This window comes from Barbus barbus (genome assembly GCF_936440315.1).
Source record: "Barbus barbus genome assembly, chromosome: 18".
Taxonomy (NCBI): Eukaryota; Metazoa; Chordata; class Actinopteri; order Cypriniformes; family Cyprinidae; genus Barbus; species Barbus barbus.
This window is the reverse complement of record NC_136746.1, coordinates 13,266,376-13,291,869: the sequence shown is the minus strand read 5'-3', so window position 1 is coordinate 13,291,869 and position 25,494 is coordinate 13,266,376. Positions and strand designations below refer to the sequence as shown.

Genomic DNA, 25,494 nt, shown 5'->3' with positions numbered 1-25,494 from the left:
GCTAATAGTATTCTCTGCAGATTATTTTTATTATTATTATTATAGTTATAGTCCACAGACTGTTCAAAAATCCCTTTATATAGCCTAGTATGTGTATGTATAGCCCAATGCAAATTTTAACCTTTATGAAACTACGATTAAAAGTTTTGGGGACAACACAAAAACGCTCAATGGTCTTTCTTGGGATTTCAGAATATTGTGTCACGTTTGCTAAATAAAATAGCTAAAAGGCTACTACTTATTTCATGCATTTTTATTTTTTAAAACGACGATTAGGCTATTTAGGGATAATGTGCTTTTTAAATGGATGCAAAACACAAGTTAATAGATGAATTGACGTGTTTCACACACAAATATAAAATACATATTTGCATTCTAGCCTTAATCGTAGTATGCTAGTATATAAAAAAACAAGAACGGAGAACGAAGGCTAGATACATTCCAGCCGTGGCTGCCGACAAGATTTTAAACAAAGCACCTATTTTGCGGCACATTGCAAACCTTCTCTTATCGCTTTGTGAGAGGTAGTCAGATTGTACTAAATTATGTCCAACCAGGCCCCCTTGGATCCACGGATTAACAGATTAAAGTGGACCACTGGGCAATGCATCCCCTTTCCCCCACATATTACTCGTATGATAATTGCCTAAACTGATTTGCACTTTCACAAAAGCTCGCAGGACTCTTTGTAGCTTGAACAGACCAGACGCTGCTCTTCTACCAATGGAAATAAAACTGGTTAATGCCAGTCTGTCAGACTGAGCGGCAAATGAGGCAAGAAAAAAACAAGCACTTCGCTGAGGAAAAATCGAGCTAAAGACCGCTGTAAGCAGTCTATTTGTGTTACATTTTAACCAGTCCGTTTCCCGTTACATTCTTTATACACTCAGATTAATTAGACAGCTGGTGGAATATTCCATTGATAAAATAGTGATAATTACGATACCTCGCCTGTTTGTCCTGAAGGACAATGACGCCGAGGGACCGAATCAAAAGAACACAACTGCCAGTGAAACCCATACAATAGCGTCCAATAATAATTTTCTAAAACAGGATGCATCCTAGAGCATTCACTATACCGGACAAAAGTTTCATTTTGGCCTCTTTTTGTAAAACAAAAAGGCTGTAATTTTATTCTGAGCAACATATTGATAAAACTTTATTGACAAAATATTGACAATTACATACTTCTTGGAAGTATATTTTGTGTTAAAATTGTAGCAAACTTAACACAAACACAAAATTATTTACATTCTTGTAAAAGACGATTTAACATAAACATTAGCTTTTATTATCTCTATACATGGAATACGCTCAGTGCTTGAAGTTCTGCTGCCTAGGCGGCCGTCAATTCTCGCATTAATCCTTCGAGGTAACTCTTTACAGGAGGGATATATTCGCACCAAGATAACGGAGTCATGGTAAAGCTTCATTTTTAAGGAATGTCGTGGAGAATTTTTCATTAGAATTACTTTTGTATGTGGTAAACTTGAATAAAGTTTTTATAATCTGTTTTTAAATTTGTCTTCTTTAAAAACACTACAACGCAGCACTGCTACTTCATATTGTTTTCACAATCACTTTAACACGAGAATCATAAATTCAAAGACTACACACTGTTGTAAAAAAGGAAGAAGCACACAACATTTCTCAGATTAAAAATAGAATCAAAACAAATTTACTTTGAAACAAAGAAGGTCAAATTAATTAATTAACCTACCAAAAATGCATTGTTCTACCATGCAATTCAAGTTTTACAAAAACAGTTGTATATTTTGGTATCTTGATGTGGAAGGTTCACGTCTTGAAAAAATAAAACGAGAGGGAAAAAAACCCTCAGAAGTGCAAATGTCCTATGCGCATTTGAGTTATGTTTTGTGATAGTGGTGACGAGGTGGTGCGGGTGTGGTGATGGGGGGGCGGGGGGCTGCATGTAATACCTGTCAATCACCTTGCCTTGGCAACGTGAAAATTATTGACAGTTCCCTTGTAATGACAGCAGTGCCACCAACAGGATCTCTCACCCTCAAGCTGCCGATCTCGAAGAATCAAAATGTGATATTGGCTTTACCCTCTCCCTCTGTCAGTACACAGCATCCTTATCCGTGACATCCTTCAAGCCAGTTTAAGTCTTTTAATCGTCTGAGGTGACGTCAATTTCCTCAGGGCTTCCTTGTTTTGTGGCCATTCTCCATCGGTTTATGTGATGAGTTCCTTTCTTTTTCTGTTGTGAATCCGACCCTTCCTCCTCCAGTTTCTGACGCTTGAACTTCGTCCTTCGATTCTGAAACCAAACTTTTACCTGTGGCGAGGAAAAATGAAAATAATCAGCGTAGCGTACACAAAGGCTTTTCGTTGGCCTCTGAATAAAACAATTCAACAAAGAGAGTTGGCCTAACAGAAGGTATCACTAACGGGCCTTAAGAATAACTAGGGCTAGACGGACAAAGAACCGCCAGGTATCTCACAGTCAATCTAGTCGCGAGAGCATTGGTCGACTTTCATTAGTGTCCTCGGTCGGCAAAAATTAAAACAGCATAAAGAATTTAAATGAGGTATTAAATGCATATTACTGATAAGTGAGGATGAGCTAGGGGAAGGGAAGACCGGCTGGCGTGGCTTTCCTTTTAAAGTGCACCTGACCTGTTTACGAACGACAGGTTGCATCATCACTATCATGCCCTGCTGCTATACTTCAAACTCAAACTTAACTGTTGAGCGAGAATGGACTCAGTACAATAGAAGCAGCATGTGAGTGTATTATAGTGTGATAGCAGTGTAACTTCACCGACATTGTCGCTTATTGTCACGGATCAGTGTGTTAGCTGGCCTATTTACAATTCACCCCCTCATTATTACATCCCCGTATAAAACCTTTTCTATTAGCACACATTGGTAAAGTTCTGTCTTTAGCTTAATTCATCACCTTATATCATCCGTAAAGCTCACAGCTGACAACTTGGCAAGTGAGGCACATTTAATGTGCTTTCAGAGAGCTAATTGAAGCATTGAAGTGGCTCGTATAGTCCATCTCTTCTGAAAGAAGGCGTTTAGAAAAGGGCCGGTGTTGTCACCGGGACAATAGACTCCGACCGGGCCACTGAACGATACGCACAAATACGATCTTAAATATGGTTAGGGAAATTCATAGAATCCGCCTCATTCTTTTAAGTGTCCATTTAAAACGGTTAACTGGTTAATTGCCAAACATTTTCCACAAGAGCCCTCTGCCTAAAACGGAATCGCTCAACCTCACCAAAAACCGGGTTGAATTGGAAATGGTGGAGGATTTAACTCACTTCAAACCATTGCGCTTTTAGAACATTGCCCTTTTACGCATGGAATTCCCAACAAAACCAAACGCTAAATAGCACAACAACATTTTCTGTTTGAAATAAAAAAGTCGCCACATCTGTGCAAATAAGAAATGTATTGTGCAAGGCCACTTATTACTAACGCCAATTCTCATTACGACTATACATGCAAATAAGCTATCAAAGAGAACGATGAAACGTTAGAAAATATTTACATAAAGACTTTATATTTTAAAAGCTTTTATTGTTTATTAAATCATTCAGAACTGCGTTTTTGTTACGCAAACATTGTCTATGTGTTTATATTTAAGGTGTAGCCTAACCGTTTAAAGGACGAGATTTCAATAGTTATTTAGACCGTATTATATCCATAGAACCATGCGCACATTCAAATATGGCTGTACACGCTAACGAAGACAGGTAAACTTCATCTTACCTGAGTTTCTGTGAGGCTAAGGCTGTGAGCGAGCTGTTTTCGTTCCGCACCGACGACGTAATGATTTTTTTCGAAAGCATGTTCAAGGCGTAGTAGCTGTGATGGTGAAAAAGCTGTACGAATCCTTTTGGGCTTTCTTGCCAGTGCATTGTGCAATAGGAAGCTTTCCGGACTCGTTTCGTTTCCTGTAATCAAAATGGTACAAATTAAAACCCATCGTCTCCCATAAAATAAGCAGCCTATCCTTTATCAGTGTTAGACGTCGTTCAGTTTGTTCTCACCTTTTAACTGGGCCTTGCATATTAAAACATTCTATAAAATGCAACATCTTACTAAAATATAGTCTACAATAATAACACAATTAACCGGTCATTGTCAAATAGAAATAGGACTATATAAAGATATTTTTCCTGTTATCTTTAGCAGCCAATAGCGATAATGTTTCTTGTAGCTAAGTAAACTTCTGCTGCAAATTCAAATCTGAGACTAAATAATGATAATTTACAAGTAATCATTCAAAATATGATGTCTACAATATTATTTTCCTACATTTGTAAATAATGGAGTACAACACGGCTCTTTTTATTTCACAACTGAAATGTCTACGAATTAATTCAATGGCTTTGAGTAGCCTATCCAGTGGTAAATAAAGGTTTTCATTACGAGCGTCTCGGTTAGAAACTGGGATGACAAATGTTTTCTCATACTGAATAATATAAAAAAGAGACAGAATTTTTGCTTCAACATTTGTGTAATTTAGCTAATAAATTTAACTAATAGTGTGATGTATGTAATAATACGATAGGATCACACTTATAAACGTTTATGAATATTAGCGTTCGTTTTAAAGTCACTTTTACAACATTAAGGACCCAGGCAAGCGCACTTTCAGATAAAGGCGAAATTCGAGAAATTTACCAGAAAAAAAAAAAAAACAGTCGAACGGAAATTAAACTTCTGTTCTATTAATAAATTATTTCGTTGCGCTTAAGTTTTTTTTTCTGGTAATGTGAATGCGTATTATTTGTAATAAAAGTTTTTCATATAGCCTATATTTGACTACACAACAATTGATGGATTTTATTACGTTGATTCCTATAAAAGGTGATGTAACACGTTTACGCTAACTAAATATCTAAACCTATTAAAATAATTAATTTAAAATAATAAAACATCAAATACAAAAGTTATACATACTTTATTCATGAGTTTTAATCCAGCTTAGTGTGTGTATATATATATGGTATAATGCCAGGTTCCTTTCTTCCAGCAATATACTGATAACCGTTGTATAATGTCAGTACCTCACAGTATTAGCCTATTATTTCGATACAATAAAATGGTTATAAACTTTTTTCGATAGCATTAATTTCAGCATTTTTAATATCTAGCACAAAAGTGACATTTAGCTAATTATCAATGAAAAACTTCCGTGTCCTTGGGCCGTGTGGCCTTTTCTTCTCTGGATGATTGCTCAAAATAACTGGAGAATAAAATATTTAGCTGGAACTTACCTTGAAATCTGTGACCCAAGTATCTATATCTATGTATCAACCACGGGTAAAAAGTAGAAGGGTCTCTTTGCTGGCTTGCGAAAAGAGGGTGCGGACTGTGCGAGGACGACAGTGGGTGAGCAGCCAAAGCGTGAGGAGGAGGTACTGAATGGACTGGGACGGCGGAGTTGGGAGGATGTGAAACAGCCTCAGCGAACACCAAGTCCGGGTTTGAGTAGACGCCCCTGCCGCTGGAATGAAAGCCGTTTAAAAATGGGTTCATCTGGCTTGAGTTTGCATAGCTGAGAGCCGCTGGTCGTATGGGCTCCTCGGATCTCGACGCTGGCAAAGGATTATCCTTCGCTACCAAAGACTCTATGGTAAAACACCTCTTCGGTGTGGGCTGAAACATGGTTCACCAGTCAAGTTTCCCCAGTTTAAGTGAAAACGGTACACGCGTTAGCACTAAAAAATACTCCACACCCAAGACCAAAGTTTTGTCAGCAAGTTAGTAGCGGCTAAAGAAAGGGTAAAAAATCTGTCAAAAGCACACAGCTCAACACATCGTGAGAGAGGTGGCCGACTTCTCCAGACAATCCATGAATGTGATCGGTTCCTCACCAGTTGTGCTAGCGATTTGTTAGTTCATGAGCCTAATTAGCTCTGGAGTCACATAAACAGTTTCCTCTGAAGCCTGTAATGGCTTGGTGATTGGTCGCTGCCGCTCGCCTTAAGGTTGAGGGAAGAGTCTTTAAGTGCGTCAATACGAACGAGCACGGAGAGGCGGATTCAAGCAAAACGGAACGGATTCGCCCAGAAACAGAGCTGTGGAGTAATTTACATACGCAGCCGATCCCATTGAGCGACTCAAGGTACTTCAGCATGTATTTGTGTTGCACACAGGGCATAACGACGCTTTTACACGCTGTCACTACAGCACCTCAGTGCTTAATCACTGCACGTTTAGATGTAACTACACATGCTGATTTGTACTCGGCTACAAAAGTATTAATTCAGAGTTTCGTTTAAACAAATGACTGTAATCAGTGAAAATCTGTCAGGACATAATGACAATCTTCAAACTTTTGAAGGTTCTTCTTTTCTGGACGTTCGGTGGATCTGTCTAACGCCCACCTCTGTATTGTCTCTCCACGTTTTCATTTTCTCCGATGGGTTTGTGATTATAATTTAGGGATGAGAGACTCTCTTTCTCTATTGGCCAGGAGACAAGGATGAGGCTTATTAGACACAGACAATATTTTCAGCTCTGTTTGTTTGTCGTATGACTACAAGAGTCTATTACCCTCTAACTGCTCATTAAATTAGCTGAGTTCAATCCCATTATGCTTACGAATGCGCATACTTCATCTCAAAAGTTCAGGTATGCACAGTTGTACTCGATCTCTTGGGGTTTAGAGTCTGTTTTGCAGGTAGTTCGGTTGTAGGCTATTTTAAAAAGGTTTTATATTCTTTTTACTTTTACATACTTTCAGATTCATCTCATTGCACTAGAATTGCTTAACATAGCCTACACCACGCAAGGTTGCAAATAAAGCCAATTTCGTCGGACATGCACAAATAAAAATGGAAACTGCAGAAATTTTAGTTCGCCTAAATTCCCACCATTAAACATATTAGTCAAATACATACATAAATCAATTTATAAAATATATTATTCTAATTTGTGCATGAGACACAAGCACGCGTTTTATGTCATTTTAAAATTCAAGTGTGTTTAATGGCACTGCAGTGAACGCATATGCGCAATGTGAGGAAAAAGAATTGAAATATTTACAAAATAGGTCCACATTTATTACGTTCATTGTTCACTTTAATAATTTTGCCTATAGCTCTCAACACCCCACATTTGTTCAAATAAATGAACAATATATCAGCTGTTGGTTTGCAGCATGACAATAGGTATGTGTACATTATTCAGTAGCCTACTGCATTGCATTAAACAGAGAATTCGTTTTTATATATTATCCTTTCCATGAGCTTTTCTTGTGTTAACGCGGAATTATGAAGCTAGTCTTTAATTATTATTATTATTATTAGCCTATTGTTATTATTATTAAATCCGAATATATAAAGGCATATTTATTATTATTATTATGTCGGTATATTTTGCTTGCGTCTAAATTAATAGCAAATATACACTGTAGTAGAAACGGCCCGGATTCAAATAGGCTACTTGTTTTGTTTCTATAAACCTGCCACAACCCTTGCTCAAATATTCAAGTGATTTCTTGATTCCAGAAATAATCCTGGATTTTCATGTATATGACAGACATACATTAAAGATTATCAATTCAATATTTAATTCGTACGAAGCTGTTTCTTGTAGGCTATGTGGAGGTAAGGTCACTCAGTTTTTGCTCGTCTGCTCTTCCGCGCGCCTCGAAGTAGGCTACTTTACGAGCTACATTTTAAACTTTTGGACCTAAAATAGCTGCTGTGTTGGCTACCCCAGACTTTTTCTTTAACTTCCATTTTTTTCGTCCACATATAAACAAGCCACTAGGCTACATTTCGATTTTTAGTCTATATGAAGGGGTGAAACGAAATAAACTACTCTTATTTTTTTAAGAAAAAAAAACGGGACAAAATAAATTGTCAGTCATTTTTACACTTGTCTGACTTTTGTGTATTTGCTAAATAAGGCAGATGCTATTCAAATCAATTTAGATATTTTTGATTATTAATTTTGGTCTAAAGAACAAAATACGGCGCACACTGAGGATCTGCTGCTCTTCAAAGGGGGTCAGAGTGCTCCTCTATCTGCGCATTGAAGTGTAAGGATAGTGCGACACCAACTGGTACTTTTACAAAATGCACTTTCCGCCAATTCCTGGACGTGCACAGAAATGAAAAGCACGATTACTGTTTGGCTGTCTACATTGATATTATGTTTTTTTTTTCTCCGTAAAATGAATGTACAGGACATTTACTGTTAGGGCATGTGTGTTAAGTTTTTCAGTGTCATTCAACATCGACATCAAAAGATTTAATCATGTATGGTCCATGATACCACCAGCAGTTTGTGATATAGCTAGTCTCCCGTGGACAGCAAGCTTTGTCTATATGACGAAAATATTAAAATCCCGCCATTAATTTCACTTGATTAAACTCAACCCACAGTGTAATGTAAACATGTGCATCTTTGCCGGACCCACGACCTAGATAGCCTACGAAATGTTAATACAAGCCCAAGAAACAACAACAACATCAATAATAATAATAATAATAAATGATCAGTTCGTTAACTTTACAAGTCTCACCATGTTCACTTTTCATGTTTACGTAGATAGCCTATTATTTCAATTGATCTGTAACTGTCTCGAATTTAAGGTTTCGAAATAATAATGTTCTCAGTGCATATTTAGGCTGCCGTTCATTTGCACAAACTATCAAAAGCACGGTTTTTTACGGTTTAGTGTCCAAAGTGATTTTTCTTCGGTGTAAAAATGAAAATACAAAAAGTTTAAAAGTCGCCGGTGCCGAATTAGAAGACAAAAGCGCATTGAGCTAAATTCGACTATTTATTTTATCCATCCTTCAAAAAATGTGTCGGATACGCAATAATTAAGTGGATGGCTTTTGAAAAGATATTATGAAATGTAACTGACGCCCATGAACAGCTTTTCGAAGAGCTTTGCAATAGAAATGTCAACTGAATTATGCTATATCGTCAAACTGCAGGATTCACAATCATGTATTCAGTGTGCAAGGCCTATCAGTTTCAACCTTTCAGAGCTGTTCTTTTCATTCCACGCAATAACTTGCAAGCATAAAGGCTTTGCGCAGACCTATCGAAAGGAATTATTCTGGTATTTATAAAAGTCTTACTAGTAGGCTATGCCAGCATACTGACAAAACAATACAGTTTTTTCTATTATTATTATTTGCATTTTGCTTTTGAGTTCAGTAATTGTATTCCCACTTAAAGCGCAATAATTATAGGCTATATGTGAACCAGCGCAGTAGGAAACTAATACGGAAATTGCACTTGTTGCTACAAATTAACATTTAATTCAGTAGCCTATTCTATTACATTTATATAACACGAGTTTTACTGAATGACGAAAACATTCGAATCCCGCCATGAAATTCGATTGCTTAAACTTAAATAAATGGTATGTTAGCCCAACCATGCTTGTTTTAGTCGTTCTCATCTAAGAAGTCGACGAAGCATTTGATATATCAGTTTTAATATGTATTTATTTTCTCACGCCACGTGCCAAATACACACATATAGGCTACAGGCCATACAAAATAATGTCTTAAAGCATTAAGTACAGTGCAACTTAAGACTTTACAAGAAACCATCACACTGTTCAACATTTTTGCTTTATGTTCGTTGTCCATCCCAGTTTTGAATGCCGTAGCAGCCGTAAATATTATTTAGTTTGCTGCTATAATTCGTATTTAAACACTTGCTACAGTGTTCGAAAATAACTATTAACAGTTAGGTTACATTTAGATCTGCAAGACTAAATGTATAAAATGTTTATAAACTAGGTATAAAACATTTCGAAATTAGAGTTTATAAAATCCAGTTAAATGACTGGAACTAGACTGAAATATAGGACAACTGGGTGGCAGATGCACAGATTAGGCGATACGTGCCGTTTAAAGACATATAGGCCTATCCCATATTCACAAGCAGCATCCCTCCAGCTCGAGGTCAGCGGAGTTTACTCACGGTGACCCGTGGTCAAACTTCACAAAGTAGGTTTTAGCAAATATAGGGGTCTAATCTAGTTTGGGAGTTCATAACCTCTTGCGTGGGAATTTGAGGTTCCAATTGCGGGATTATTGGCCTTAATTGTGGATTTTCCACTAGAATGCAACAAAGACCGCTGACATAATTGTTTCTTTCTTCTAGTATTTTCTGCATAACGATATAATGCGAGCAAAAGTTTATCACCCTCGCAGCGGGAAGAATCACGATCCAAAGAAGCCGTTGCATGGAACTAAGAACTCGCATTGATGAGGTTTACCGAGGATTACCTCTTATCAACGTGTGCGTGTGGTCCTCCTACCCCACTTAGTTTAACCAAGAGCAAGTAGATCTTTAGAAAAAGGCGTCGTACCCCCTAAAACTTCCCTGAAAGAAAAAGACAATCCTAATCGAGTTGAAACTGGATTATGCCATTGTTGTTTTCTTGTAGAGATAAAATCTCGCTATACTGAAATGGCGGTGTTGTTGTTAGAATTATCTGCATTTTTAATGTCATATTTGACACCAAACGAAAAAAAAACAAAAAACACAAAAGACTGCAATGTTTATTTACTACTCCTTTTAATGTATCAATCAGGAGGACCAACAGCAGCGTATTAAACGATATTGTTTAATAACTGACAACAGCATAAATGAATAGATTATAGGGATCCAATCAATTGTTCTTGGTTCATTTATGGAGACGTCTAAAGCTTCAAACCTTGCTGATATTTTGGTGACCTCTAGTGAGCAAAATAATCATCTACTGAGGAGTGTAAAGACTACTCAAATAACTACTGATTCTTATTCCAGACGGTTTCATTTGACACAAAAAGCATGATATTGTCTTCTCCTGTATAAGAACTGAAATTATGGTCATTTAATGAGCAAACAACTTTATTAATAAAGTTTTTTTTCATATTTCTAGAGGGCATACAACCACAGCATGAGCAGCAACTACAGCATGGACACAGCTGTAAAGATAACCTGATGATTTCATCTCAAAACCTCACCACCACACGTTCATGTTCTACAACATCCACACCTCAAAGAAAAAAATCTACTTAATTTTGTGTGACCAATTTAATCCTGTAAGCATGCATAACAAAAAGGAATGAGCTACTTTTCAAATGTAAGTTTTTAAAAAGGGATGAAATATAAATAGCCATGTTTGAAAACCAATTGCAAGTGTTGTAATTCTATGGCAAAGCTTTATGTATTTCATGTTAATGTAAGCAGTGATCTGTACTGATTAGAGAACACATCAAGGCTTAGTACAACATCAAGCAAAAAATTCTGATGCTTTAGCATTAACGGCGGACAGTGGTCCAGCCATCATCATCCGTCTCGTTCTTGGTCCGACGCAGGATTTCCTTATCTTTGTCAGAGCGCCAGGTGCTCTTCTCACCGCCATCGTCTCGGTCACGTGGTCTGGGAGGAGCCTCTCTTTCGTCCTTGTGCTCTTCCCGTCGGTCTTCACCACCACGACGCCATGAACCACCTTTGAGTTAAGAAACGGGATGTAAGAAACTGATCTTTTAAAAGATACCCCAAGCATATTTCACTTGCTCAGCTTTGTCCCAAGGGTCTTGGACTTTTTACCAACACCTACACTCATGAATGCCACTTTAAACCAGAACTGCTCATCTTGTTTTGTTTGAAAAAACAAAAACATCAATAACTTGGATATTTATTGTATTCAATTGAAATTTTTAGACTTTGTGGCAACTAAGTGTTTGCAGCAGCATATGTTTGGAGGCATTTTGGACAGCTGTGGTATCTTGCATTTGTAGTTGCAACTTGAGTTTGGTCTGTTAGATGCACGTCTGTCATTTAGTTTTGGATAAGTGCTTTAAAAAAAGCAGTAAATAAATTTACTGTTATAACTTCTATTATTAACTCCAGTCACTCATGACCCCACACTATAAAACAGCTTTATCTGGGCCACTGATACAGTACCTTCATCTCAAACAAGTGTACATTTTAATCAAATCTGCCAAAAGGGTCTATATGCGCAAACTTAAATGAGTGAAAATATTACGACTGCATTAAAGATGTGCAAAGCAGATCATGAGACTAACCTTCATCATGGTCTTTTTGGGGGCCTCTGTGATCACGGTCATCTCTGCGGTCCCTCATGTCACGGCGTTCACCACGGTCAAAGTCTTCACGACGAGAGTCACGCCAACTGCTCTGCTCCTCAGCACCACCTCTTCTCCAGCCACCCCCTTCTTCCCTGCACATGTACACATTCACATTAAACTTATTGCCAACTGGATGAGCCTAGATGTCCAGCAAATAGTAAATGGGTGGATCTTAATATCTGAAAATGTAAGGTATGGAACCTGTTTTATAAAATATTTTTTTAAATTACATAAGCCTAAGGACCACAAGGACTTAATACTGCTTTTAAACAAAACAATCACTGTTAAAAAAAAAAAATTAAACCCATTTTATTCTAATTACCATGTAAAAATAAATAAATATGGGGAAAAAATGAATGCATGTCTATTCTTTACTACTTGGCTTCTTTTTGAATTAGCATCTGAAAGTAGTAAGCATGCACTAATAAAACCATCTACAACAGATTACATCCTAAACACCATGACGTAAACATTGTACCAAGAAGTACATCATAAGCAATTGCATGGCATGAATGTGCAGCATTTTAACAGCTCTGAAACCACAAGCCTGTAGAATATGCAACAGTGTTACATTTTTACTTTGAAACAAAGCTCTGACATTTGTCATAACAGAAAAGCCTCCAGACAAAACTTGTATTTTTCATACAGAGTAAATCGTTAGATAAAGTTGTCATATTTTACCTGGGAGGGCGGCGATCTCTAAATTGATCTCCCTCATGATGGTCATCTCCTTCATGCTCACCATCATTATGGTCAGTATCACGAGGAGGTCCCCAGCTTTCTTCCCGAGCCTTCTCTCGCTCTCTCCAACCACCTACAAAAGGTTACATGGAGTTGAAAAGAAAATTGAAAAATGGCAACTGAACTAACTATAGTTAGCACAAACCAACTTTCCAGTGATCAAATACATTACTGAATGATTTCCAACAACTACAGTAATAATTCATTTTTTCACCTCTTATTTTCCAACCATCTTTCCTCTGACCTCTGGAATAAAATGGGTTTTATTTTGCTGTTTTACCTTTAAGACCAAATCAATTTCTCCAATGAAATGACACTTTGCTGCACTTAAGAATGAGCTGTGGGTTTAAACTGTCATCTAAAACAGATGATTGCATCACATTACTTTGTGACAGGAAAATTAGATTCCTCGTGATATGAACTCTTTAACACACATATTTGGCAACAAGCCCTCTGCAAGAAAAGAAACATAAATACCATATGAGCTCACACCTGGTCTCCCAAGAGGTTTCCAGGGTTTAGAGTCATCTCCACGACGTGGACCAGAGTCATCCATACCCCTGCGGCCTCCCCTCTCATCATCTCCTCCTCTTCTGGGGCCCCAGTCATCATCTGCCCCACGTCGAGGCCCTCTGAGTTCATCCATGCCTCTACGGGGTCCACGGTCGTCATCAAAGCCTCTTCTTGGGCCACGGTCGTCATCACTTCGTCTGGGGCCACGTTCATCGTCCATTCCACGCCTTGGTCCGCGGTCGTCATCACCTCTTCGGAGACCTCGGTCATCGTCAAAGGCCCTCCTGGGCCCACGGTCATCATCAAAGCCCCGTCTGGGTCCACGGTCATCGTCACCTCCTCGTCGTGGACCTCGTTCATCATCAAAGCCACGGCGGAGTCCTCTGTCATCTGAACCACCACGACGAGAACTATCTCCTCCTCTCCGGAAGGGCATTTCATGTTCACGGTCTTCTCGATCATTGTCTTCACGGACTTCACGCCCCTCCTGACGCCAATCCCTGTAAGGAAAAAAAAAAAAAAAAAAAAAAAAGATAAGAGTCGCAATTCTCTGCCATCTGTTTTTAATCTTTGTCCTTGTGCATCAGGTCATTAATTAAAGTGAAAACTCTTACCGGTCACCAACAGGACGTCGCCATTCTGAATCGCCCTCACCACGCTTCCTCCAGCCTGCTTCTTCATGTTCACTCCAGTCCTGGAAAGAAATTTTTTTTTTTAAATTTAGACCAAGAAATAACAATATCCATTTTATATCTGAACACAGTATGCAATCATCATCTGGTTAAAATGGAAGTGTTAATTTTTTATAGAAACGAATACTCTTCACCAAGGGAGCATTAAATTAAGCAGCCCAAATCAGCACATTCGAACGATTTCTCATGTGACACTGAAGACCTGAGTAACAGATACTGAAAATTCAGCTTTGCCATCACAGGTAGATGTCCTGATTCCGATTCGCAAGCTCTCGATTCAATCCGATTCTAAATTTTTTAATTACATTCAGTGAATATAGTTTACAAATGGTAAATTAATAAAAAGAAATTAAGAGCCATGGGCCTGTATTTTAAACCTATTATTTCTTTGTGTAGGTTATTTTTTTAAACAATAATAGGGATAATATTATTGTTAAATAATAAAATGTTAAATTAATTTTTAATTAATCAAATAAAGGCATAAAACATTAATTTAATTTGTTCTAATCAAATGAAAATGAAAATTTTTTGGCAAACAGTGCTGCACAACAGAGGTTTACTGTTAAAATGAAAAGAAAACAAATGTGATTATTCCTTTAAAAAAAAAGTTATTAATATTTAGTAGTAGTAGTATTGTTGTTACATTGAGTCTTAAGACGGCACAATAGTAATATATTCTGGTTTCTTCACGTTAAACCAAACTTTTATTTTGACAGGTTGCCGTGAAGAACTTGCAGCTGCTGTGTATGTGATATGATGTGATATTTCTCAAATTAAACGGTAAAATGCTAATGAAATGATTTAGAGCAGCTGGAGAGGATATTCGTGTGTTCATGTCATCTCATATAGTGAGACAGCAGAGGCTGAATATACCACCAGTGTCGTCCACGCTTTAGTATGCGTGTAGTAAACAAAACGGTGTCTGTGGCATCCGCTATTCATTCATTGCGGAAATCATAGTGCCTTGTGCCTAATGTCAAATGCTTCTCTGGATTTGTAGTATTACTATAGCATATCACCTGAGCATTGTAAATCATGCATATTGCTTTGTTCTCGTCAACAGTATCTCCGCCATAAGCACTGAATGAATGACAGGCTTTCTGTTGTAACATCGTACAAGGTATATGAGAAGGTGACATCTACTGGAGAAGACTAATGGTAAAATTCACGTTAATCATATAGTGTTAAATTTTTGGTGAAATAAATACTGGAAAAGTTCAATCCGCGGCTTTTGAGAATCGATATTGAATCAACGTCATTTAAAAAAAAAAAAACGATTCATTGAAAAATCAATTTTTCTTTTGCCCAGTCACAGGAATAAATTACATTTTAAAATATAATACTATAAAATGTAATATTTTATAATAATATTTTTATCAAATAAATCCAGTGTTTGTGAGCATAAGAGACTTCTTTCATAAATATTACTTTTGAACGGTAGTGTATGGTGTATAAGCACATTTGACACAGGGTTTTTATGAGTTACCTTGCTGGGTTTTTCTTCTGGTGCCTTCCTCTCCTCCTCCTTGCGGCGTTCACGCTCCTCAATTTCCTGTTGTCGGGCACGCTGCTTTCTCTCCTGCTCCTCCAGCTTACGCAGGCGCTCCTGGTATTCGCGATCTTCCTCCTCTCTTTGCTCCTGTTCCACGCGTTCACGCTCTTCCCGCTCTAAAACACAAAACCAATGACCAATTCAAAAATGAAAAGAAGTGAACAAAAGTTCATACATCAAATAAGATATATTTCTAAAAAGTATTGTAACGAATCACTGTTAACTAAGAGTAAATGAGCAGCAATAAGAACCTTTCTTGAGCTGTTCCTCATGGATTCTCTGAGCCTCCTCTTCTTTCTGGAGATAGAAGGCCTTTCGTCTGTCCTCCTTACGCTGCTTCTTTCTCTCCTCAAGACGCTTCTTCCTCTCCTCAACCAAACGTTCTTGGAACTGCTTGAGTTTTTCCTGTGTACATGAGAATTGCTCAAAGCTTAGCTACCAGGAGCATCAATATCCTAAACGTCAAGGACTTCATCTATAATAGCTACTGAAGCAAATAGTCTGTAAAGCATTAACTGAATAAATGACACTTGAAATTTTAGTTCTGTTTACCTCATAAATGCAGCTTCGAGCAGCTTTAATTTTGGACAGGAAGTTCTCCTTGTCCTCCATCATCCTTGACATCCTCTGTTTGTGTTCTAGCGCCTTCTCACGTTCCATCTTCATATTACTGATCTGAGCAACAGATAAACACAACAACCTTTAGCTTCAATTACAATAAACATGGCATGATTACATTATTCAACATGTCCCTCTCATTTAGGTATTAATAAACTGCTGAATTAAGCTATAACGAGATAATGAACAAGTAGAGCCTCAAGAAATACTTTCACTTTAACTGTAGTTTGAAGTATCTTCAAGTACGTGGTGATTTGAGACTTTTTTTTTTTAGCAAAAAATTGAAAATTGGACCAGAGGGCTAAGTAAATCGCATGTAATTCTAACAAGTGCAAAAAGCAGTATACGATTATTACCCTCTCCTCCTCCTGCAGCTCCCATAACTCCATGTCTTTGATGCGCTGCTCCTCGTAGGCTTTCTTGATCAGAGGAATCTCCTCAAGGCGCTTGGCTCTCTCAAAGTAGTCGATCTGTAATATGCATAATAGTATCACTCCAGTGTAATATTCCAATGTCCTATACTCAGCTGCACAGAATTAACCCTAATCCTCTTACATTTAAAACAGTTTACCAACATACTTATTTACAATGACAAAATACTTCATGAATGTGTAATATAAGCTCTACCTTCTTCTCCTGGTTTTTCAGACGCTCCTGAAGTTCTTTCTTCTCTTTTTCTAGTTGTTCTACCTGTTTGGCCATGATGAAATCAGGGTCCAGCTCCTCCAGATCCTAAAACATAAAATAAATAATTAAATGAAAATAAACCTATTCAACTGATAATGCAGTCTAGATTTTATTTTCCCAGGTAACTTCGCCAATAAAACAAATGGCCACCTCCCTAACAAACTCAGTACCTCAATATCAATGTCTTTGAAGGCCTTGGCTCCCAGCTCAGTCTTCTTGATCTGTTCCAGTCGCTCACGCACCGTCTTCTTTTTGATTTGCTCGTGTTCTTGCATGATGCGCTCCTTTTCTCGTTCTTTCGCCTCCTGTCTAAGACGCTCTTCCTCAGCCTTGCGCACCTTCTGAAGCTCTGCCTCCCGTTGCTCCAGCTCCTCTTTCTCCCTCTGGATGTTAAGGCTCTCCAGACGCTCTTTGCGTTCCTCAATCGTTTGTCGGCGAGCGAGGATGCGCTGATGCTCTTTGCGGCCATTCTTCAGGTAGGCTGTGATGGCCTGCTGACTCTGCTCCTCATGTTCTTGCTGTGGGCAAAGTTACAGTTGATAATGAAACTGAAATAACACTGACCAGCAGGGAGATAATCGATTGAACTTTGTCTTACAGTTGTCTTACCAGTATGGAGGCAGGTTTGACGACTTGGATGGCTTTAGCCAAGGAGGATGACATGGCAGTGAGCTGATTCCGTATTTGTGCAGAGGGCATGTTCTGTAGGAACGGACCTACTGGAGAATCCTCTTTAGTAGAATAGTTCAGATCGGAGCCAAAACTCAGTGTTCGAGATGTATGATCAATGCGCACCTTTGGGTAAATACACAAACTTTAAGTCACTACAACATTTTGGACAATTTGGAAATTCACCTTGACCATGTAATTAACTAATAAGATGCTTGATTTAAAGACTATGTGAGGAAGATACACACCAACATTTGATGAGTAAAATGTTTTTTTTTGCTATACCTGTAGGTCACAGTGCCTTGCTGCATCTACAATTGAGCGCTCCAGTTGGAAAGCATCTACAAATGGCACCAGAGATGCCAACCTGCTGAACTCAATGCTCTGGTAGATCTGAGCCACCTGGAATATTAAAACCCAGAAGACAGAATTTGAAGATTTGCAGAAGATTGAAGCAAGCACAGATTCCCCAAGTAATTTTTAGACGCCTGGGGGTAGATGATCAAGCCAACCTGTTGTAACAGTCTGAGGATGGTGTTGTTCTGTAAGTGAGGAACATACTGCTGCAGGTCTGATTCTTTCTCAGCTTGGTCCCTCACCCAGTTCAGCACCTATCGCAGCAGCAGCAAGAACACATACACAGCATGAATATGGTGTCTTTAATGTGTGTGTGTTGACGTCAAGAACATTGTAACATTGAAGAATGCTGTGTCGGAATGGTCTAACAAGTGCATCACTTTTCTTAATTAGGCTTATGAAAGTCAGTAGCTTAAAAAAAAAAATAAATAAATAAAAGGTTTAATGGTTAATGAGTACAGCATGGGTGAATGATTTGATTATTTTATTGTGGATATAAACATGATTCTTATAAGCTCAGAAGAAAAACTCAGACATAAGGACGTGACATGTGGCCAAATATGGTGACCCATACTCGGAATTTGTGCTCTGCATTTAACCCATCCAAGTGCACACACACACACAGCAGTGAGTAGTGAACAAACAAACACACACACCCGGAGCAGTGGGCAGGCATTTATGTTGCGGCGCCCAGGGAGCAGTTGGGGTTTGGTGCCTTGCTCAAGGGTCTCACATCAGTCGTGGTATTGAGAGTGGAAGAGAGCGCTGGACATTCACTCCCCAACCTACAATTCCTGCCGGACCTGAGACTCGAACCCGCAACCTTTGGGTTACAAGTCCGAATCTCTATCCATTAGGCCAAGACTGCCCCCAGTCACATCATGTAACAACAGTTACATAAAGTAATTCTAATGTAACCAACAAATCAAGTGCCATTCACCTTAGTCACTCTTCCACAAAGTTTAAGAGGGTGGAATTCCACCTCCAACCAGTTGTAGACCTCTTTGACTTCAGGAACAACATACTGAAGCAAGTTGAACCTCACCTATGACAAAAATAATACCAAGAAGGTTCTCAATCTTTTTCAATAAACTATAAAATTAAGGGATTACAAAAATGACTAATGGACAGAATGGCTATTACCATGTCATTGATGAGACTCTGGCGGGTGGGTGGAGACTGAAGGCCAAGTAAAGTAGCCAGTCTGCGGTGTTTCTCTACAATGATGCCATCCATGTCCAACAGACGAGCGATATCAGTGCGCTCAGGGGTGATGGGAACAGACAAAGTGGCCAACAGCACTCGAGTGGACATTCTGAATGAAAGGAATAAAACACACAGCAACACTTTGAAGTCTCAAACTAATTAGTATTTCAATAAATGGCTAACTACTGTAAATGACAGCAAAATGATCCCATAAATTAAAAATCAAACAAATAACCCTCGTTCAATCTAATGTTTGCTCTTATTTAATGCTCACCTCTGCATCTCGTCTTGGGTGAGGTTCTTGCGCATTTCCCGGGAGAGGTGATAGAGTCGGTGTAGGGTGCAGGCATGGAATAAGGCATTGCCAGACTTCCAGAATACAGTGGACACCTTATTGTAGTAGTTGGCCATAAGCTGGGGTTTAGGGGGCTTCTTCGAGAGGGCAAATAATCCATGGATGTCTTCAACTGCTTTGAATGCTTCCTGTGGATTAAAAAGAATGTAAGCAACCAGTATAATCAGCAAATCATTCTTGCTTGCACAACATATAACAAACAAAAAGTGGGAGTAGTGCAAAAAGATAGGACATCAATTTTTTCCCACACAAATGAATCCCAACTAATATGAATCCCATAATTTAATTTTTTTAATTGATCTTTTTCTGTAATCAATAGGGCTGCCCTCGTAAGATTCTTCTGATCGACTAGTAGTCATTAATTTTAAGCAATTAGTCGACGAATCACGTTTATATTAATAAACCAAATAATTCATAATAATGAGCCTTTAATTGTCTATAGCGCTATTGTCTATATATCAGCGCTAAAGCACACACATAAAGCTTGCCACAGCGCACCGCCAGAAGTAATGATTATGAATGCCTCAGGAAAAAAACAGCAAGAAGACTGCCTTAACATTATAATTCATTGATAAGCGTTTTCTGTATTTTTGGCTGCAAGTCCATGACACTGACTCGTCATTTCCACAGTGGACATGCATATTTCATACGAATTATATAATCTGAAAATATTTGTTTTCCATTTGAATTGGTTCATTTGAAAGTAGACGTTTTCTACATATTTTTCATGTTTGAGGCAAACAAGGAGTTCAAGTTCACAGAGACCTAGACGGCAGAAAGCACACTATCGTTATTTTACAAAAGCACAACGTTTTGTTGTTATTGTGAGTGCACACAAATAAATGTAGACCTTGCACAGATTTGAAAGATGTATTACTCTCATTTGTATGAGCAAAAATTGAGTATTTTAAGCTGAATTCAAATGATCGCACCGGCGCCTCCAAGATAACTCATGCAGTACTACTATTACTAGCAGTACTAGCTTCCACACTCCGCACAAAAACTGCAATAGCACACATTTTTCTAGGCTAATGTTAGAGGAAGCTACTTACATGTTTCAGATGATAAGCCACATTTGAGGTCGATGAACGAAACGAATATTTGGATGTCCTGACTGATGTACTGTAATTACCACATAGACCAGCTGTTAATGATCTGTCCGTCACGGAGTACGTGACTGCGCCACTTCCTGTGGATTTTTTTTTCTGCAACTAAGCGACTAATGAAATTTGATCGACTAAGCCTCTTCTGGTCGACTAACGGTTAGTCGACTATTAAGGGCAGCCCTAGTAATCAATACGGTTTTGTTCTTTGTTTGCATGGAAAGCACTCTCTTTTGCACTGCAAAAAGGTTGAAAGTTGCAGCATAAATGGAAACTAAACTCAATTGAATATAAATATATTTGTTATATAACAAATGTATTTATGTAGTCTGTTGTACATTGGTGCCTAGTATGAATGAAGCACAGAGACCTGCCACAGCTCCATGCTAATAGCGCTGTCCAGCTGAACCAGACGTGTCTCGAGGTGCATGGACTGGCTTTCAGGATTGTTCAGGTTAATGGCAGTGCTCTGGTTGTGATGTCGTTGGATCTGTCCCAGGTGCATTCGCAGGTTGTCACACAGCTTACGGAACTCTGCTTTACGAGTGTACTGCAGGCAAAACTTAAACGCTGTGAGAGAAAACATACATTTTTGTTAGAAATTTGTGCACTCATAGAACATGACTGCAATATACAACACAATGCTCTACTAATTCTACAGAGCCATGTTGCATAATTCTTCAAATAAACCCTTATCTGTACCCTATACTAAAAGTAGTATACTTTTAGTACCTCTAGTATACTTAGTACTTTTATTAGTACTAAAAGCAAATGTTTTTGTGTTATATGAGGTTTACACTGACCTTGCTGAGCAATGTCATGGTAAAGGCGCTCCACTTTGGAGTTATTCCTTAGCAGGTCCAGGCACTGGCGGTATGACTCCCACAAGAACTTGACCCAAGGCGTGAGCAGAAGTCTGTCAGTGCGGTCTTGAGTGTCCTCACCACTAACAGCACTCAACAGAACACTGAAGATCACAGAAAAAAATAAAAAAATAAACAGATAATCTTTTATGGAACACAATCATCTAGACAGAAGCACTCCTTTCAAAATTCAATTGAGGTTGAATGTTTGCAGGTTCCTAATGAATATTAAAAACAATAGAAATTGAACATGTCCTGTCTGCATGAAGCAAAATGTAGTGAAATTCTGAAATTAGAAAAAAAAATAATTACACCAACAACGACAAAAAAAAAAAAAAAAAACACTATCTAGACATCAGTAAGAAGGAACTGCGTGGGCCTTTAGCTTCCTGTACCTTTCTGGGGTCTGAATGTTGTCCAGATCCTCAATGTCCAGCACCATCTGCTGAGACTCCTCTTTTGCGGTCTCAGTCTTCTCCTCTGCAAGTTTAAGGTAAGCACGGACCACATCCTCCAGAGATTTGATATTTACCTGAAGCATGAGAGAAGGAGCAGTCAGTAATTTCATGAGAAGGACAGAACTTACAATTGAATTGAGGTCAATTCTACAATAAAATGTCACCATGACTGCAAATATTGTATACAAATAACCTAAAAGCATTATGACACAAATTACTAAACCTTAAAGTCGGCATAAAACAGAAGTAGCAACAGATCTTTTCTTTCATATAGCGAAGGTCATCCGAGTGTATTGGTTTATTGAAAAGAAAAAATATAGGCTGGGTTCTATGCATCAGTTGTTGATTGGATTTTGCGATACAAGCATTGCATTCTAAATTGGAGGCAGAAGAACGCAAGCTTTAAGTGGACTAAATGATTGGAGAAGTCCTGCAAATGTCACCAGAGAGCAATCTGTCATTTCATTAAACACTACAAGGTCAAAACATTTGAGGAATAGTAAATGGATAGCAAAAATATATTGGTCTCAAACCTGTTGACAGATGTTTTTGTATTGATACAGTCCCTCCTTTGCCAAGTGGCTCTTTCGCAGATCCACACAGAGCTCCAGGTACTTGAGCATGATAGGCTCGTGTATCTTCTGCCATGTTCGATGTTTTTTGCTCTTGATGACATCGTAGAGCACATCCAAAGCTGGCTGCTTCTTACCAACTTCAAGAAACTCTGAGAAAAGAAACAGAAAGACTGTCATGACCACCAGACTTTTGGGAATTTGTTTATGACATATACAGCATCCAGATGGGACTGATTCACTGAAAAATGTTTCATGATCTTACTGCAGTATTTGATCAAATACCACTTTCAACACAAATAGGTCTTTTACAGCTGGCTACAATATTATATGAACATAGAAAATAAATCGTGCACGCTAAACCTGTGGCAGATGCGCAGTGCTGCTATTCCACTCACGTTTTGTTTATTATTTTCTCCAAATTACAACATATTTGCTTTTCACTCACGAACAAGGAATAGTGTTATAGTTTTAAGGATTTTCTTAGTGCATACTGTTAATAAATCTTTAAACTCCGATAGCATTAGTTGCTAAGCTAGCGGAATAGAAAGCTTGCTAACACACATGGTAGCTTTAACAAAAACGGTCTCGATCTTTGTTCTTTTACCAAGTATGTTTACACTTTATTTCCAATAACGGTCTTTTTTAAGTACGCTAAGAAGTTAAATATACGATGCCGTAATAAGAGACTTAAAACGCTGCATCATACGTGATACACAGGCCCAGCAGCTGACATCCGGCCTGCGCAGAACATGGCTACTCCAGCACGCGCCATATCGAGCTAGCAGCTAGACCCACGACTACAGCCCAAGAGACGACCAACTACGACATTCACCCACCGTTTGCCCGCTTAAGAGCGTTCTCCGGTCTCTGGAAATAGGCTGGCATTGTTATGGCTTGCTAGCAGGCAGTTTTCAGATAGTCGAGGCTGTTTTATTGACTCTGCCTGTCCATCCGCGCCGTGACTTCTCGCCGCGCAAGCAAGAAAGGACTAGCGCACGTGAACTGCGCCGGCGAGGAAGACCAGAGTTCCCGTATGTACACGCTTCCCCCCCTGACATGCAAAGACATAATAATGTGTTTTTTTTTTTTAATAGAACAAAATTATTTTTCTAAGTTGGTATTTTTATGGGTTTGCCTTATTATTTGACCTATCAATATTTTTTTTCTCAGACATTAGCTATAGGATACAAATAGCCCTATAGGGGAGAGTGGGGTAAGATGAGCCATGTTTTACTTATTTGGTCCTCAAGATAAGGGAAAATGAGACAGAAGTACAATGTGAGTCAAATGCTGTGTGGTAAATTGAGCCAACAACTTATCTAAAGTAATTTCAGGATGCTTCCTATCATTTTAAATGATCAGAATGTATCTTTGACTAAGGGTTCTAAATTATGGATTAAGAAAATGTTCCTGTGGCTCAATTTGCCCCAGGTTGAGTCAGTGGGTAAGATGAACCATTTGGGTGAAAACTGACCATCTGACTCAATCTGATTCAACCCCATGTGGAATTTTAAAGATAATTTACCTCCTTAAAAAACTAACTTATATATGTATATATATGTTTAATTTATAGCGCCTTTCCCAAGCTCAAGGACGCTGTACAAAAGCAGAAACACAATAGACAGTCGATTCACATAATGATAACAGTCCTTTCACAATCAATTAATCAGTTAAGTAGACAGTTGCCCAGTCCGGGGATAGACATGATTGCAGTTGCATATCATGGTACAATTATGTACAGAAAATAGAGATACAAACATAGTATAAGTAACAAAAAAAAAACGCATATATACCACAGCTGGCAGTATAGGATGAGCGGAGTGTCTAAAGAACATGATATGACTAAAAATATTGGGTAAACAAGTAGGTTTTGAGTTGTGATTTATATACAGAGAGAGAGGTTATTGTCTTTAGTGCCAGAGGTATTGAGTTCCATAGTTTAGGTGCAATGACGCAAAATGATCTGCCACCCATTGAGGATAAACTAAATCTAGGTACAGTAAAAAGTTCACAACCTAACCATCCTAACTTAATCAAATGTAATTTTACAAACAGTCATATTTATTTTCTTAAAGCTAACTTAATAAAACCAATCAAATGAAGTTTAATTTTCAATCTTTAATTGTTTTCATTTCTAAAACAATGATGAACACCAATGTTATAACCTTCCCAAAAACAGACTAAGCAAAGAGTTTGTCTGGTTCTTAGAGAAGGATTTTGTGCACTTGTACAGTGTCCCTATCAAATAAACTACAAATAATATATATATAATATATATATATGATAAACTAAACCAGTTGCATAATATCACATTAAAATACCTGTTTATACTTAAGAAACTTAATTTCAGTGCCTTATGGTGGGGTAAGTTAATATGCAAGCTCAGCTTACCCCACAGCATTTTGCTCACTTTGCCCCATAACTGGAATTAAAAAAAAAAAAAAAAAAAAAAAAAAAACAACAACAACTTGGTTACCAATGGTTAGCTTACCAATTCAGGCTAATATTTAGCTAAATGATTTGCATGGTTTTATATATTGCCAGGTCACCTATGCCTATATGCATCATAAATATTTTTAAACCTGGATAAATTGCATTGATGTAACAGCCATTTGTTATTTACATTTACATTTATTAATTTAGCTGACGCTTTTATCCAAAGCGACTTACAATTGCTATATATGTCAGAGGTCGCACGCCTCTGGAGCAACTAGGGGGTTAAGTGTCTTGCTCAGGGACACATTGGTGTCTCACAGTGGATTCGAACCCGGGTCTCTCACACCAAAGGCATGTGTCTTATCCACTGCGCCATCACCAACCCCTGTTATGCTACTTTGACAAGCCCAAACCAGTTTTTAAAGTAAATGGGTGCCTTCTCCTTCTCACAGTCTGGCAGAAATTATGTGTGATTCCAAAATACATGGTCACATGACAGTAAAAGTGTACAGTTGCCAATATACAGGGGGGTGTCAACTTACCCCACTCTCCCCTAACC

The 25,494-nt window shown here is 38.2% G+C and overlaps 2 protein-coding genes across 3 annotated transcripts; both read right to left on the bottom strand.

Moving 5' to 3' along the window:
- Positions 1–1,098: 1,098 nt before the first annotated feature.
- On the bottom strand, positions 1,099–5,970 carry emx2 (empty spiracles homeobox 2). Its single transcript, XM_079440052.1, has 3 exons — positions 5,265–5,970; positions 3,751–3,935; positions 1,099–2,302 (listed from the first exon to the last, which is right to left on the bottom strand). Exons 1-3 carry the CDS (start codon positions 5,653–5,655, stop codon positions 2,135–2,137), a joined length of 744 nt encoding a protein of 247 aa, XP_079296178.1. The 5' UTR covers positions 5,656–5,970; the 3' UTR covers positions 1,099–2,134.
- Positions 5,971–9,444: 3,474 nt separating this feature from the next.
- eif3s10 (eukaryotic translation initiation factor 3, subunit 10 (theta)) lies at positions 9,445–23,536 on the bottom strand. 2 transcript variants are annotated; one of them, XM_079440045.1, is made up of 22 exons: positions 23,336–23,536; positions 22,458–22,648; positions 21,862–21,998; positions 21,407–21,570; positions 20,974–21,173; positions 19,420–19,628; positions 19,083–19,254; positions 18,880–18,984; positions 18,095–18,193; positions 17,868–17,984; positions 17,523–17,708; positions 17,084–17,431; positions 16,854–16,958; positions 16,583–16,696; positions 16,161–16,283; positions 15,860–16,013; positions 15,543–15,724; positions 13,979–14,058; positions 13,344–13,864; positions 12,792–12,924; positions 12,048–12,202; positions 9,445–11,467 (listed from the first exon to the last, which is right to left on the bottom strand). In XM_079440045.1, the coding sequence occupies exons 1-22, from the start codon at positions 23,382–23,384 to the stop codon at positions 11,277–11,279; spliced, it is 3,735 nt and encodes a 1,244-aa protein (XP_079296171.1). In that variant the 5' UTR covers positions 23,385–23,536; the 3' UTR covers positions 9,445–11,276. The 2 variants fall into 2 exon arrangements, with proteins under 2 accessions (XP_079296171.1, XP_079296170.1); XM_079440044.1 differs by having other exon boundaries at positions 13,329–13,864; positions 23,336–23,518.
- Between the last annotated feature and the right edge of the window lie 1,958 nt (positions 23,537–25,494).